Here is a 16,120-nt window from a genome sequence, read left to right as displayed (position 1 = left end):
ACAGACTTAAGCTCCTCAGCTATCAGGGGAGGAGCTACTCTGAGGACCGGAGCCCAACTCAGGGAGGCCCGTCCGCGCGCCCTGCCTCCTCTAGACCACAGCGCCACTGACCTGATCCCACCCCACCCTAACCCCACAAGGGGATGGAGGCTCAACCTTTTTGATTTTTCGATATTCCTGAAGGATCTGCCCACGAGTAGTCTGGATGAAAAACAAAAGAAAAAGTGAACAATACATTATCTGCAGGATACCCAACGGAGTGACCCCTTCTCCCGAGTAACGGTGGCCTGCCCGGTCACTGCACGCTTGGGGACAACGGCTGCGGCTGTGTCATGGAGGCCTGAGGGTGTACAGAGCAGGGGCTGGGCCAAAGGAGGCGGCGCGGGGACACGCGCGAGGCTGCACAGCGGCCGGGGAAAGGCAGGGAGCAGCTGGGAAGGCGCCTTCCCTCGCACCCAGCTGGCTGGTGCCCAGGTCGAGGCCAAGCACAGAGGCCCCCTGACCACCTGCGGGGGTTGCAAGGAGACGGGAGGATTGGGGTGTCCAGGGGGTGCTTGCCTGTCCTAGACCCTCAGAACCCCGACTGTGCCTCCAATCACAAGCCATCTCCTCGGGAAATCAACCTGGCCTCCACCAGGGAGACAGAGCCCAGCACCACGGTTCATCAGGGCCGGCCCTGTCATCAGGTAACCAGCTCCAAAAGGGGTCTCAAGGGGGAGGCTGGTGTCCCAAGGCCCCCTGCAGGGACCAAGCCCCCTGTGCTGAGGTCCCACTCGGGATGGCCGGGGACACGCAAGCGGCCCAGGTGGGTGAAGGGGTTGGGGCCCCCGGGACCCACCATCCCCCCTCCACGGGGGCCGTGGCGGCTCTGCCGGGCCGCGGTGCGGCCAGGCTCCGCCCCTCCCGCTGGCGGGCGGCGCTGAGCGCTCTCCAGTGACACAGCAGTGGGCCGCAGAGAAGCCCCAAGCGCTTAGGGGTGGGGGGCACGCAAGCACCCCAGCCCCTGGTTTCCTGGCTGTCTCCACGGCTGAGGCCACCCCTGGCCCCACGGTCACCTCCCACCTACAGCGTTGGTCTTGCCCAGCCTCATGGCTGAGGCGGCGGAGCTCCCTAAACAGGCCCGACTCACTCGGAGTGGGGAAGAGGGGAGGGCAGCGCCCCCGCCCAGAACAGGAGGGGACGCATCTGAGGACACAGGCGCCAGGCAGGGCACTACCTCGTACTCCTCAGAGCCCTGCGAGAGCTGCCGGAGCTGGGCGTCGAGCTGCGTGAAGCGCCGCGTGACCCGCTCGATGCGGGCGTGCAGGCCTCGGTACTCGCTGTACTCAGCGTTGAAGTCATTTTTGTAGCTCTGGCGCTGCTCCGAGGAGGAGATGGTGGCGTATTTTCTGGGGAGATGGGAGAGAGGGGCCAGAGGGGGTTAGGGGGCTGCAGCAGAGAGCCTGAAAGTGTCCACAGCCAAGTGGCCAGCCCCACCCAGGAAGCAGCCCTGACTCTGAGCAGACTGGCCGTCAGGAATACACACACAGCCGCGGAGTCAAGTCAGCACACGCGTGTGCACACAGGCAGGAATACACACACAGAGCCACGGGGTCCGTGCTGCCTCTGCTAACCTGCAGGGTGGGGGTGGGGAGCAGCCGGCAAGGGAAGTACTCACAGCAAGTAGTCAGGCGTCTCCGAGGTCGATGTGGGGACACTTGAGCTGCTGCAGGTCCCGTTTAAACCTACAAAGAGAAAATGTGTCTCCTGAGTCCGTACCTTGTGTGTCTGTGATGAGATCTACAGAAGGTTGATGCTCTATTGTCTGAAGGCCTCAGGGGGGAAGCCATGCAGAGGGAGCCAGGATGGGCAGAGGAGGCGTGAGTCAGGGCGAGCACCATCTGGCCACTGTGGGGGGCCGCCTGGAGCTGGAAGTGCCCCCTGCCCAGTGGGCGAGGTGGTGAGCCAGCGCGGTGTGCGTCCCCAGAGCACAGCCGTGCAGAGATGGCATCGTGGGCGCAGTTTTCAGCAAGCACCCAAAAGTATGGGTTCACTGTAGGGTCAAAGCCTGGGAAGCTGGTCCAGAGCCTTTGCTGACCCCATGTAAAAGCCACGAAGATGAAAACCGGTGACCCCTGGCCAGTTGAGTCCCAGGGGCATACCATTCTCGGGCCCTACAGGACAAAGCCGGATGGCTGCCAGGATTTTCCCTCTCTTCTCCCTGTGGATGGAGCTGCAGGCCCTGCAGGCTCTGGTCTCTGGCCTGACCACCCCCACCCCGCCACCCCACCCATCCTCCCATTCTTCCCACCAGACCCAGGACTGCGAGATCAGAGGGCCAGCCCTGGGACTGTGACCCGAGACTGTCCTGAGACAGTGCCCGAGGCCTGCCTGGGCTACAGTCTGCTCCTTTTCCCCGGGGACTTCTTCCAGATGACCTTTGTAACCCCGAGACACAACTGATGTTATCACTCTGAAGCATTTGCTGAGCGCCCATTTTGGTGCCTCTCTTGGCAGAAAACAGCCCTCCAGTGGATCAGTGGTTTGACGAGCCCCCGTGAGGTTTTATACTCCATCCAGTGCAAGGGGAGATTCCCACCAATGGATGGAGCCCACCCACACCCCCATCCGGGTGTTGTCTCTGAAAAGGCCGTGGCCTCCCTGGGATGCAGCCCAATAGGCACAAACACGCAGATTTAGTCTACATCCCCACCTCCCACAGCCCAGGCACGTCAGGCATCCAGGGGTGCTTCACCTTGAGCCTGAGAATCAGATGGACCTGGCAGGACACCACTGGGGTCCAGCCTGTGGCAACCAACCCTCTGTGGGCCCCACTCCTGCCCCGCACTCAGCCACCCCTGCACCAGCCCAGCTGCTTTCCACTTGTGTGCCCCCTCCCAGGGCAGTGGGTGCAGGGACGTGTCTGTAGGGTCACCCTGCAGGACTCAGGTCTGGGTGCCAATGAGAGAGGGTGCCCCAGTTCCCACATAGGAGTCAGTAGGCCTGAGCTCGGCCTGGATGAACCAAAGCACCCTCCTGCCCAGCACGTGGCCTGGCCAGGAAGGTGCCCTTGGGCCACAGGTGGGGTCCACAGTCTGAGCGAAAGCTGGGGGCAGGCACGAGGGTGGGTCTAGGAGCCAGGAGTGGGCCCGCAGCACAGGGGGAGGGAGGTGGTGGAGGGGGGCCTTGGAGGGGTGGGGGGGGTGGGGGGTGGCACAGATGGGCTGGGCTGAGGAGTCTGCCCAACTGGAGGAGGCTGCCACACCCATCAGGGTCAGAGGCGATCACAGGGCAGGGCTGGGACCACGGGCCAGACGAGGGGGACAGCAGCAGGCAGAAGGGTGGGCCACCAAATGGGACACAAGGGTGAGGGCGCTTCTGCACTTGGGTACCAACCTGGAACCCTGGCCAGCGAGGCAGGGGAAACTTCAGAGAACAATGCTGCTGCTAAACGCGGGCGGGGAGCTCTAGCCTGCATAGACACCCACCCAGGAAGGAGCCACAGCAGGAGGCTGTGTGTGGTGGGGCTCAGGAGGCAAGGCAGGCCCCACCCACCGGTTATCACTATCAGCTGAGCTGCCAGAGAGGCCAGTCAAGGGGGCTCGCTCGGTGCCATCCCAACTTCTGGTGCTGCACTTGTCCTTTTCCTCCCCCTTGGGGCCCCTACTCCTGGCTTTCCTGATCCCAGACCTCCTTCTCACCTTGGCCTGGGGCCAAGCTGCCTGTGGTTCACATACACTGGGCAGGAGCCAGCGCCTTCTGAGCCCTGCAGGCGGGGCCGGTCTGGGCAGCATCTTCCTGGCCTGGTCTGCTGCCTGGCCCCATGGTCCTACTTCCCCAGACCCTGCCAGAGCACATGGAACCTCGCTTCTGCTGTCTGGGCTCCCTGAGCCCAGCTGCTCAGGTCTGTGTCCCTGGGCAGGACCCGGGTCAGACGGCCTGTGCTCAGGGAGCCAGGCTCCCTTCCCCTCCGGGAAGCCTAGCATGCGGCAGGGCCGAGGGGTCCCAGAGGACTGACGGAGCTGCAAGGTCTGTCTTCATCAGACCGACCCCGGACCCGGTCTCCAGCTGCAGAGTGAGGAGCGGGCATGGCCTTTCTGGAGGACAGCTGAGGGACAAATTCAAAAGCCTGAAGGAGCAGGGGCTCCACCTCTGGTCCAGGAATGCCCCCTGCTGGGGATCCTCCTGAGGAAGCCACCTGGAAGCCACACCAGGTGAAATGGCCCCCAGGGCAGGCAGGGCTGCGCCTCTGCTGCTGTGACGCGCTGCTGAGGTTAAGTTACGTGAGAGGAAAATCACAATGGAGTCAGTACTGCTCAGAGAGCTCTCTAAAAATGGCATCAAGAAGCCATTAAGGAAGTGTGACCTGTGCACGGCTCAGCCTGCGTGGCATCTGACCTTGTGACCACCCCCATCTGCCAGGAACTCGTGCCAACTGATGGATTTATCAGACCTCTAGCCCCAAACCACGCGACACTGTCAACTTACTGGGCCCCCAACCTAAAACAAATGTTTTCTGACTCGTCTTACTTGCGTCAGAGTTAAACCATTCTCACCAGAAACCTTTAACAAACTAAAGGCTTTTAGTTTTCATAAACCCAACTCTTGCTCTTCCTGAGAACTCTCGTGGTCACCTGAACCTATGTCTCTCGAATGGTAATTCTTAAGACCCTACAGAAACCATTTCCCTATTTGCAGCCTCCAGAGTTATTTTGGGGTTGCCAGTAGCCACGAGGGGTGCTCAGCTCAGATGCCTGGGGCTCTAACTGGGAGTGGGTTGGCTCTGGGGGTAAGGACGCCGCCCCTACGAGCCCCAGGCCCTCGAAGGTCTCCCTGGTCGGCGTAGAGTCCTGGCAGCCTCACACCCCTCATCCCGCTGAGGGTCTCCCGAGTGCCAGCTTCCCTACAGGCGAGGCCTTGCTCTGGCTCTTACCAACTGCTGTTCGGTAGACGAGTCTCCCACCTCCTCCTGGACCCGCCTCTCAGACCCTGTCTCTGCAGGCTCAAAGGTTTGCTCCACAGGTCACAGCAGGTACACAGTGATCCAGGGACCCCCTCCCCACCAAGTCCTGCCCCCCACAGCCATCTCTGAGCCCCAGACCCCTGCTGTATGCTCTCTGTGTCTGGGGTCTCCCTGCAGCCAGAACCGGGCCCTGGAATTGTTCCTCTCCCTGTGAAATATCCCCTCCTGTGAGCCTCAGCTCCATCAGGCTCCGTGCCCCTGGCCCTCAGGGCTGGCCTGGCACACACCTGACTGTAGGAGCCTTCAAGAACAACACCTCCAGGGCAGTCACGTGAGCCAGTGCGAAGACGCAGAGGGCCTTAATGTGCAGGGTGGGCCCAAGTGGGGACTCAGGAGGCAGCCCTCTCGGCATCCTGTGGAGTGAGGGTGCGCAGGCACAGGGCCAGTGCTCAGGCCCCCACTGACCCCACTTCTGCAGAGCCCTCCGCCCCTCGACCTCCTGACACCTACCCGGGGCGACTGGTGGGGCAACTGGAGGGGCTGGGGGGCCTGGCATCTGGCTGAGTGGCTGGTCCCGGGGCCTGTCTTCGGCTGCCCTCTCCTTGTCTTTGTGCTTCTTGGATTTCTTCTTGGATTTGCCGTGCAAGGAGCCGCCGTGGGGCCTGCTGGGCTGGGCACAGTCCGTCAGCAGGGGCATGCTGAGGCGCTCAGTAGGGGCTGGGGCGGCCACTTCCCCACGCTCACAGTCCCGGCCGCTGTGGCCCAGGTCGTTGCTGACATCGGCCAAGGGGTCGTGGGCCCGCGGCGGCTCCAGTCGCAGGGGAAGGTGGGTGTCCGTACCAGCCAGCGGGCCCGGGGTGGGCAACAGGCCCTCGCGGCCGAGGGTCGTGCTCAACTTCCCGTTGACTGTGGGCTGAGCTCTCTGGGTGAAGTGCGATATCCTGGGTTTCTTGTTGGCCAGAGGGTCAATGAAATCAGGAGGCTGCGGCCGTTTCTGTGACGGAGAGGAGAGAATTTCAGGAGTGAGCCTGTGCCTGGAGTCACTGTGTGCCCCAGGGAGAGGCTGTGCAGCAACAGGCCAAACCTGAGCTGACCAGGAGCCCCACCGCAGGCCGAGGGGACCAGCGCCCACAGGCAGGGCCACTCCGGCCACAAGGGGGCGCGCGAACACCACAGCAGGCCTGAGAGGCCCAGCGCTCCGGGCCTGCCTGCCCAGGGACCCGGCGGGGCCATGGGCCAGGAGGGCAGAGAAAGGGCGGCTGGGCCATTAGGGGACCCGCTTCAGCCCATAAGGGCCACCCCTGGGAACTGATTTAAAACATTACTGTGCTCAGCATCCCCCCTTGATGACAGTAAGAGCAAGGGAGCCCAGTCTGAGTGACACAGGGCAGGCCCCACAGGCCAGGAACGTCCTCCCCAGGGCCCTTGAATCCCCATGGTAACCCTGTCACATGGTGCAGGCCTCATCCCCATTCACAAAGGAGAAGACTGAGGTCCGGAAGGCAAGGCCAGAGCAGAGGAACGGAGCCAGGATCAGACCAGTCGGCCCGGGCCCAGGGTGCGGCAGTGTGGACCAGAGTGAAACGACGCCCTGCCCTCCACGCCACAGCCACGGGGTGCCCTGGGAGGCTTCAGGACCTAGGCCGGATGCCTCCAGGGGCAGGCAGAGCGGGGAGGAGAGTGGCTGGCCAAGCAGGGGATGGAGACATGGGACTCACTGGTCAGAGCACGCAGGGGGAAGAGACAGCTGTCACCAAACAGCTCCGACAACGGTGAGGGACCCCACTGCTGAAGATCAAGCCCCCGACAGCAAGGCCCTCCCTGCCTACTAACACGGCAGAGCCCGCTGGGGACACAGTGAGTTTTAGAGCAGCCCTGAGAATCAGAGGCCTCCAGTGGCCAGAGCAGCCAGCGGCCCGCGCACCCTCAGCCACACTACCCCGAAAGGCAACCCAAGGAACCTATCCAGGTTCCAGGCCTGGGACCCCCAGCCCCCAGTCAGCTGCTTACGCCTTCGAGAAAACTCACCAGCCCTGAGTGATAGGCCCAACAGGCTCCCCGAGAAGCAAGGTCAGGCCCACCACCTCTGCTGAAGCCCGCCCACCCTCCCTGCCAGCCGCTCCTACCTGAGGGGGCGAGGCTGAGCTCCCGTGCTCGCCCGGAGGACTGCTGGCAGCAAGGTCCCCAGGGAGGCCACCTGTGCTCTGTGGCTGGCACAGTTTCCTGCAGAGGAGAAGCAAGGCAGGTTGGAGGGTCCTGAAGCAATGCCCTCATTGCGAGGCGCACCCAGGCCCATCCACCTCTGCACTGATACTTTGCACCCAGCGTCTGGGGGAGGGCCTGGCTCCCTGCTGAAGCAGGGCAGTGCTGGGTGTGACGGGCACACCCGGCAGGCAGAGAGCAGTCGAGCACACCCAGCCCTGGGCGCATCCGCAGTGGCCCCGTGGCCACGGCCTCAGCCTCACTGCCAGAAGGCCAGCCACACTGGATGCTCTGTGCCCAGAGAAGGGCCAGGTAACCAGACGCTCGTCCCGACCTCCATGACCATGGAGACCAAGGACTCCCGGTGCAAAACTGACCGGACACTCAGGGTCCATGCTGTGTCCCCACGGGAGCTACAGACATTGGGTGTTGGCCCTTTTTTAAAAAACATTTGGTCCTTACTTTTATAAACAACTGTCATCCCAATAACAACGCTCACTGCAGAAACAGAATGCAGAAGAGGGCTGAGATGCCCTGCTCTGAGGTGGGAGGACCCCCCCCAGGTTCAGCTCCCATCTTCCTGGGAGCCGGGCCCCACGACCTCCAGGGATGGCAGGAGCAGCCAGCAGACCACTGGAATCAGCTCAACAGCGCAGCCAGGGACGAGAGAAGAATTGCCCCGACGCCTGACAGAAAAACGGAGGCCCTGAGAGTCATCCTGGCTGGGTGGGGTTGGCCCCTTGAACTCCTTGAGGCTGAGAGTCTCAGGGGAGCCCAGGCACCCAGCTGGCCCCCCAAGCCCTGCAGGAAGCTGAGCTGAGGTCCGGGGCCACGTCCGCTGCTCCAACCAGTGGCCAGCAGAGCACCTCCCTGGCCCTCAGCTGCACTTCAGACTCCGGTGGCTGCCCTCCCCACAGCGGCCTGAAATGCAAGGAGAGCCGAAAGGAAGGTTCCGAGAGTGGGCGGGGCAAGTCTACTGTCCAGCCCTGTGGAAGCATCTAGAACTTACAGTCAAAGACAGAGAATCAGGTGTTCACATCCACTCTCTCTCAAGTCCCCACTAAAAAGGCATAAAAGAGAAGGGGAAAAAAAGACAGCAACGCTACTTAACGCAGGAAGCAGAAGCACAAGTGGTGGCTGTTCTGGAGGAGCCAAGGAAGCAGTCCTGGCTGCAGAGCCCGCAGGCCCGCAGCGTGCGCCTCGGAGACCTCAGTGGAGGGCCCTCTGGGCTGCCCCCCAGCAGCCCTGCTCTGGGACCTGGCCTGCTGGGGCCAGCTGCAAAGGGAACCCCCAGCATGTCTGGGAGTAAAGGAGCCCAGGTCTTCCCCAGGGGGCCAGGAGGCTGCTCGGGCCACACAGGATGGACAGAAGCAGAAGCATGGCCTCCAGAGGAGAGGAAACAGAGGGGCCTGTGGAGGGACCCAGAGATGCCTCAGGGCTACCAGGGAGGCTGGACTGCCAACAGCAAAGTTCTGCGGAGGCGGCACCCCGGCTTCCAGGCAACAACTGTCAGGCCCTGAAGCAGACAAGACTACGCATTTGACAGGACAGAGAGCAACCAAGCCCCTGTGCCACTGCTACTGAGCCCGCATGCCACAACTACTGAAGCCTGAGCCCCGCGACAGGAGAGGCCGCTGCAGCAAGAACCCCGAGAGCCGCACCTGGAGAGCAGCCCCCCGCCGCAACTAGAGAAGAGCCCGCACGGCAACGAAGACCCAGCACAGCCACAAATAAATTAACTTTTAAAAAGAAAGGAAAGAGAGACTAAGAGGATGAAAATGTTAAATCCACCAGAAACACACCGGCCTTAACAGCCTCAGAAAGACAAAGATCTGAAATACACAGCTCTCCAAAGAAAATATACAAATAGTCGATAACTGCACGAACAGATGCTCAACATCATTCACTGCTCATCCAGGGAAACTCAAATCGATACCACTATAAAATACCACTTCGCACTGGCTAGAATTAAAAAAAAGAAAAAGAAAATATAACAAATGTTGGTGAGGCTGTGGAAAAAGTGGAATTGGGCACTGCTGGTGGGAATGTGAAATGGGGCAGCCACTGAGAAAGAGAGTCTGGCAGTTCTTTAGAAAGTTAAACACAGGATTACCACATGGCCCAGCAATTACACTCCTCAGGACTCGTTTGAGAGAACTGAAAATCTGTGTCAGTTATATTTGTGTCCTCGTACACAAATGTTCACGGCATCACTGTACACAATCCTGAAAAGGCGGAAACAGTTCACATGTCCACTGACAGAAAAATGAATAAGCAAAAACTCAGACACAATAGACTATGGAAAAGAACCAAGAACCTGGCCATAGAAAAGAACGAAGTTCTGCCACACGATACAATGTGGAGAAACCTTGAAAACGTAACACTGAGTGGAAGGAGCCAGACACAAAAAGCCACACAGCATGCAACCCCATTGATACGAAGTGTCCAGAACAGGTGAATCCAAGAGGCCGGGGCAGGTCAGCAGCTGCCAGGCGCTGGGGAGGTCGGGTGGGGAGTGACTGCTAAGGCAGGTTGTTGGGTTTTCTGGGGGGTGAATGGTTTGGAACTAGATGGAGGTGGTGGTTGCACCTGGGGAACTAGAAATGATGGCAAAAAGAGAGACAGATGGGAGAAGCTGAAGAAATCTCCCCAAAGTATTAGAAATAAAAAGAAACAACCAGGAGGACAACGGTGAATGGTGTAGAGGCAGGGCCCGCGGGGGCAGACTGAGGAAGCCCGCGGGAGGACGAAGAGGGTGAGGCAAGCGTTCAGACTGCCAGCCCCAGCCACCCTCCACGCTATACGGTGACCACGGGGACACACACAGGCCAGGGAGGGAACTGACGAGGCGTCTGCGGCCAGACCTTCAGTGTGGAGGGAAAACGCCTTCCAATCTAAAGGCTAGATGTGGCCAATTGCCAGCTTGTGTGCTGGCCACCCAGGTGTGGAGCTGTGGCCGAGGGCCGTCCCAAAGCCTTCTCCTCGGAGAGACGCTCCAAGAGCTGGGTCCCTTCAGCATCAGGGCAGAATCCCAGACCCGGAAACAGGAGGTCCTGCGAGGGAGGGAGGCAGCTCCCTGTGGAAGCCCTGGTCCCTTGAAAGTGATAAAAGGCCATGAGACAAAGACAAGGAGCTTGTGGCTGGACATGAAGGACACAGAAGGCTGAGCACTTGGCCAAGCAAGTTACCAACTTCAGGGAAAGTGCACTGCATGTGAGGCGGACGGAGGCTCGGGCTGTCTAGGCTGTGCCCTGGGGGAGGGGAGGCCAGGCCAGGGCAGGTTGGGGAACTGGTTTCAAGGCCACACGGGGTCCAGGCCTCATCCTGCACTGGGACATCCAGACTCCACCTGGGCCAGGCCAGGCCTGAGCTGCACACATGGGGACTGACAGCGTGGAGGACACATCGCAACAAACAGCTGAGGGCTTCCCTGGTGGTCCAGCGGTTAAGAACTGCCTGCCAAGGCAGGGGACACAGGTCTGCTCCCTGCTCCAGGAAGATTTCACATGCTGAGGGGCAATTAAGACCATGTGCCACAACCACCGAGCCCGTGCTCCAGAGCCCGAGCGCTGCGCCCAGTGAGGTGCGCGCCCCCGAGTCAGTCCTCTGCAACGAGAAGCCCGAGTGCCTGTCTGCAGAGCAAAGCCGCGGGGGCCCAGGCAGACCCTGGAAGCACAAGCGTGCTCAACTCAGGCCCAAGTTCAGAACAAGCTGTACGGTAAGGGCGGCTGCAGCCCCTGGGGTAACACGAGCCCCACACCCAGCCTGTAACAAGAGGAACACCCTAAGACCTCATTTCTCCTTCTTGCCATGAGACCCACAGCATGAAGACCGGTTGTAATAAGGGCCTTCTTCAGGGAGGGAGCAACCTAAACATGGAAAAAAAAAAAGCTGCACAGAGCAGCACTGGGTTGTGGGTATCAGTGATATTGACCCTGACTTCTGCCCACCAATCAGGTCAAGCTCCCAAGAGCAGCATATGCTGCCAGCTTCTGGAGAGGCATCGGGCCAGGCCACCCTCCAGCTGGCCCACGTAGCCCTAGAAGAGAGCGCCAAGACGGCCCAGGGCAAACATGAGAGAGGAAAGGAGACCTTGGCATGGCCCTGAGCGCTGGGAGTCAAGAGCCTGAGGAACCTCCCACCTGATACCCCTCAGTATTCAGCCCAGTTTCCTAGGGACCACACCCACCCATGGGCAGACTGCCCACAGGCTGCTGGATCCTGGCCATGCCCCTCCTGGAGAGCTCTGGGAGGCCAAGGGCTAGGGGCCTGAGATCAGCAGGCAGTGAGAGGCTCTGAAGGGAGGAAGGATGGGAGCAGCCTCAAGGCACCCCACCCCCACGTGCCCCTTGGCACCTCAAAGCACTCAGGTGGGTATAAATTACTGTTTAAACACTACCGCCATGCGTGCATGCATGCTCTACTGCTTCAGGCACATCCAACTCTTCGCAGCTCCACGCCCTATAGCCTGCCACTAGAGTCCATTAGAGTCTCCAGGCAAGGATACTGGACTGGGTGGCCATGCGCTCCTCCAGGGGATCTTCCCAACCCAGGGACTGAACCTGCATCTCCTGCATTGCAGGCAGATTCTTTACCGCTGATGCAAACACCTGCAGGAGGTGACAGTGTCTGAGACATGCTTGGTGGGCAGCAGATGACGCCCAGAGAGGGGAGGGAGAGCGTCTTCTGCCAAAACCATCCCCTCAGCCTCCCTGAGCACCTAGAGACGTCTAGAGAGCCACAGCAGTGACCCCGGAACAGCAGGTGAGCACCCCACAGGGCCAAGGAGGGACTCATGGTTCACCTAGAGTGGCCCCAACTTGGCTCTGATTTCCAGATGCAGTTACTGGTTTAAACTTAAAAAAAAAAAAAAAAAACCTTCATAAATTGCTCCAAGTCCCTGAGAAACCACTTAAGGACTAATTAGCATCTCAGGCTGCTCTGAAGGGCGCTTCACAGCCGGGGCTCCCAGGCATCAATTGAGAAGGAAATCATTAACTGCTTGCCTTAGACAGGGGCCGACTTAACCACTTCTCCCCAGAGCCACCTTGGCTACTCCTGACTTTGGGTCCCCATTAACCCGAGAGGGGATCCTTTTAATTAATGCTGCTTAATAGTGTCTGTGGGGAGGTTTGTTTTGCTTTGTTCCTCTCTGCTTCCAGTCCTTGAGACTTCCTTTTTAAGAAAGGCGGCCTGCAGCAGTAGCCTGTGGGGACGTGCAGATTTCAGAAGGAGCTTGATAGGAGGGGCAGGAGGGGCAGCAGGAACGGCTGCTTCAGGGCCTTCTGTCCTGAAGTTCTCATGTTCAACGCAGAGACTCATGCCCTCCACCCCACTCAGCAAGGCTCGCCTTTTCCCTACAGGAGGCCACGGTGGGCTACCCAGGCAGTCTCTAGAGACCCCCTCCATCCTCCTGACTTTGGCGCCGCGGGAGGCCGCCCCAGCCTCCTGGAGATGAGACGTGCCCCAGGCCCAGGGGACAGGGACCCACTGACGGACGGGGCGGCAGTGTTACCGGATGAGCATCCGCTTCAGCAACTGCTGGTCTCCCTCCGAGTAGCCGGGCCAGTCCTTCTGCACATCCTTGTACACACAGTCCTTCAGTGTGCACGTGCCATCCTTGGCGTTCACGTTGGCCACCTGCAACATAGAGCCAGAGATGACCATGAAAGCATTTTGGGAGGTGGTGCAGGGAGAGGCGGAGACAGACATTAAAGGGGAAAGAGGACAGCACACTTCTGCCCAAGCCAACACTTGGCCCCCCAACTCCTCTGCAGGCCGAGACGGCGGCCCTTGGGGTGCCGAAGGGTCAGAGCAGCAGGCCCAGATGCTGCTGGAGGCCAGGCTGGCTCCACAAGGGGGTGCTGCCATCTCCACTCCCAAGACTCCATCAGCAGCCCATCCCCCTGCTATGGACTGAACCATGTTTGTCCTCCACAAATGCACATTAAGTCTTACCCCCTGCTAACCTAAGGCGATGGTATTAGGAGGTGGGGCCTTTGGGAGGTGCTGAGGTCATGAGGGTGGAGCCCCCATGAGGGAGTGTCTTTTTGGGGGAGGGGCTGTGCTGGGTCTTGGTTGCTGTGAGTTTTCTCCCGATGTGACAGGCTGGGGGCCACTCTCTAGCTGCAGCGTGCGGGCTTCTCACCGTGGCGGCTTCTGTTGCAGAGCACAGACTCTAGGGCTCTTGGGCTTCAGCAGTCGCGGCGCGTGGGCTCAGCAGGCGTGGCTTCCAGGCGCTAGAGCACAGGCTCAACAGCAGTGGCACAGGGGCTTAGCTGCTCTGCAGCACGTGCGATCTGCCTGGACCAGGGATCGAACCCTCGTCTTCTGGACTGGCAGGCAGAGTCTTTACCACTGATCCACCAGAGAAGCCCAAGTGTCTTATTTATAAAAGAGAATCCAGAGTTTCCTCACCCCTCTCCCCTGGATGACCATAAGAAGGCAGAACGCAGGCCCTCACCAGACACCCAATCTCCCGGTGCCCTGACCTTGGGCCTCCCAGTCTCCAAAGCTGTGTGACGGGTCTGTGGTGTCTAACCCACCCAGGCCATGGTGTTCTATGACAGCAGCCTATGGACTAAGATACACGTTCTCAAACTCACAGCTCCTGTGGCAGAGTTAGCCGATCTGGGGGAGCTGGGGGAGGGGTGCCTTCAGGGCCCAAGCTGAGCCCACCTTCCCTGCAACCAGCCAGCCCTGCTGCTTCTGGTTAACACAAGCTGAGTTCGTCTTCAAGACTCTGTGCAAAGATGCATTTAGAACATTTGCCTTAATGTGCTTGATGGAATTCAGGCCCCTGACCCGCAGAGGGCACTTTCCCGAGCATCTCGTCCGGCACCATGATCTCCAGAAGGCGCGTGCGGAGCTGTGTGATTGGCACGGCAGCTGCTGTTTTTCACTACAACTGAGACTATGAATTTATTCTCCACGTCACGGCAGTTTCCACAAAGAGCATTTTTAATGGTTGAGTAACATTCCGCCAAGAGGCTGCACTGTGACTCACTCAGCCTCTCTCCTTTGTTGGACGTGGTCTTTGTTTCCAGCTTCTCTGGAGCATAAACACATGTCACTTGTGCAGGTTTTTCCACGCTGGTGATGGTTTTCTTCGGCTGGCTTCCCAGAAGTGGGATTAGCGGGTCAAAGACTCTGAACATTTTTATGGCTTCTGAGATGCTTTGCTAAAATGCTCTCCAGAAGAGCCACCCATCCATCCACACTCCCACCAGGAAGGTGGAAGGCCTCAAATCTTCTCTCCGGATGTTTTCACAAAAGTGAAAGAGGAGGTGTCTTTGCACAGTGCTGCTTGTCAGAGTCACTGGGTGGGGGGGCGGGAGGGCTGGGAAATGAGCATCCTTTGTGAGGTGCAGCCCCCTATACCTATCCTCACGCTGGTGGGGTCCCAGTGCCCCTCCCACAATTGCTGGGGAGAACAAGTCTGGTAGCAAACACAGAAGCTCAAGGCAGATGGGACAGGAAATCAGAGAATGGGAGAAATCAGAGCGGGCACCCAGGATGCTCTAGCGCTCTAGTGCAAGACACTGCCTGGGCCGCCTCGGGGAACTGCCAAACCCAAGTTGGCTGGGGAAGCTGGCACCCAGCACGATGCCTCTCTGGCCCCAAGAAAGGACCAGGAGCGTTGAGAACACCTTGGAGGTTAAAAGCGAAGCAGGTGCCCCGGGCACACCCAGGTCAGCACCGCCAGCCCCCTCTCTCTCCAGAGCACTAAGCCTGGCACCACCAGCTTCTAAGGGTCACTCAGTGGGTAAATCTCAGGTGCCATCAGGTGCTGGGTCGGCCAAGGTTCACATTCTGCATGTGCTGCTTTTTTACTCTGGGCCCGAAGAGAACAAGATTGGAGAGCAGGAGCAAGGACATTTTTCAGAATGCTACCCCAGGGGCTAAGGACCTGGCTGGACGGTGATTCGCGCTCCAGGCACCAGCCGGGGCAGGCACGGCTGTCACCCCTGCCCTGTCTTGGCTCACAGCTGACGACCCTGCCCAGCTCCCTTAGCCCTGCCTCAGTCACCCTATGCTGCAAGAGGCAGCTCTGGGTGGCCCCCGGCCCAGGGAAAGGGCCTCCCGTATGCTTCCCCCAATTTCCCAAGGGTGAGCCAACACATGTGACTTTCCAAGGAAATGAGCACCCTGGGAAATGTTCTTGGTTCCAGAGCTTTCTGGATGCTCTAGCAAGCCCCAAGAAAACTGGACTACAGAGTAACGTATCTGTCTTCTCTAGGCCCCAAGCCGACTCCCGAACTTGCCGGGAGAAACACTGCCACTCAGTCCTCGCCAGCACAACCTCCACGTGGGGGGCGGCGGCTCAGGAGGCGAAGTTTGCACAAAGGCCACCAGTGAGCACACGGAGGAGCCCCTGACGGGAACGAAGGCTCCGGGGAGTACCTCCTCTCTCAGGACACAGGGGGCTTCTGCACGGTGACGGGGAGGGGAGGCACCTGCCCTGTGGGGCGGGCCCAGCCCCAGATCAGCACTCATGCTTGGAGTGTGGGGCTGGTCACAGAGGCCCCTCTTCACCCCTGCCCTGTGCCCTGAACTCGCTGGGGGGTGATGACGACACAGAGATGCCAGTCGGAGCACGGGGGGACAAAAGCCATGCCGATGTTCTCCTACCAAAGGTGTGTGTGGTCACCCCAGCCTCGGGATGCGCTCAGGGAGGGGGAGAGGGGCAGAAGGATGCCCATGGGAGAACTTGGTCAATCAGAAATCCTCAGAAATGCGCGGAAACTCCTTAGACACAGTTCTGGATGGTCATGGCACCAACCTTAGACCATAGGAGGCAGCACCCAAGAGCCCAGAGTGTCTGAGGCAGGCCACAGCTCCTCCCAGGACACTGGCGTGACTGCCGCTGGCTGTGGGTCCTCACAGCAGCAGTGCTCTGAGGTGGCCTGTTGCCCCTTCACGGCCAAGCGCACGCACGCGGCCCGGCTAAGGCAGCGCATCGGGAGCAAGCCACCA

At 59.9% G+C, this 16,120-nt stretch overlaps 2 protein-coding genes across 2 annotated transcripts in view; one reads left to right on the top strand and one right to left on the bottom strand.

Annotated features, from left to right (window-relative positions):
• The window catches only part of KXD1 (KxDL motif containing 1), a 265,201-nt gene that overhangs the window by 139,943 nt on the left and 109,138 nt on the right, over positions 1-16,120 (top strand). The gene's annotated exons all lie outside the window — the stretch shown is intronic.
• The window catches only part of ELL (elongation factor for RNA polymerase II), a 79,408-nt gene that overhangs the window by 2,736 nt on the left and 60,552 nt on the right, over positions 1-16,120 (bottom strand). The window contains exons 6-11 of the mRNA XM_055541009.1: positions 12,660-12,784; positions 7,069-7,165; positions 5,453-5,936; positions 1,658-1,724; positions 1,217-1,388; positions 157-201 (exon numbers count right to left, since the gene is read on the bottom strand). Coding sequence (XP_055396984.1) covers positions 157-201; positions 1,217-1,388; positions 1,658-1,724; positions 5,453-5,936; positions 7,069-7,165; positions 12,660-12,784 — 990 coding nt within the window. The remainder of the gene's footprint in view (positions 1-156; positions 202-1,216; positions 1,389-1,657; positions 1,725-5,452; positions 5,937-7,068; positions 7,166-12,659; positions 12,785-16,120) is intronic.

The sequence above is a fragment of the Bubalus kerabau genome, chromosome 1 (genome assembly GCF_029407905.1).
Source record: "Bubalus kerabau isolate K-KA32 ecotype Philippines breed swamp buffalo chromosome 1, PCC_UOA_SB_1v2, whole genome shotgun sequence".
NCBI classification, from domain to species: domain Eukaryota; kingdom Metazoa; phylum Chordata; class Mammalia; order Artiodactyla; family Bovidae; genus Bubalus; species Bubalus kerabau.
The sequence above is the reverse complement of the archived record's forward strand: the minus strand, read 5'-3'. Positions and strand labels throughout refer to the sequence as shown.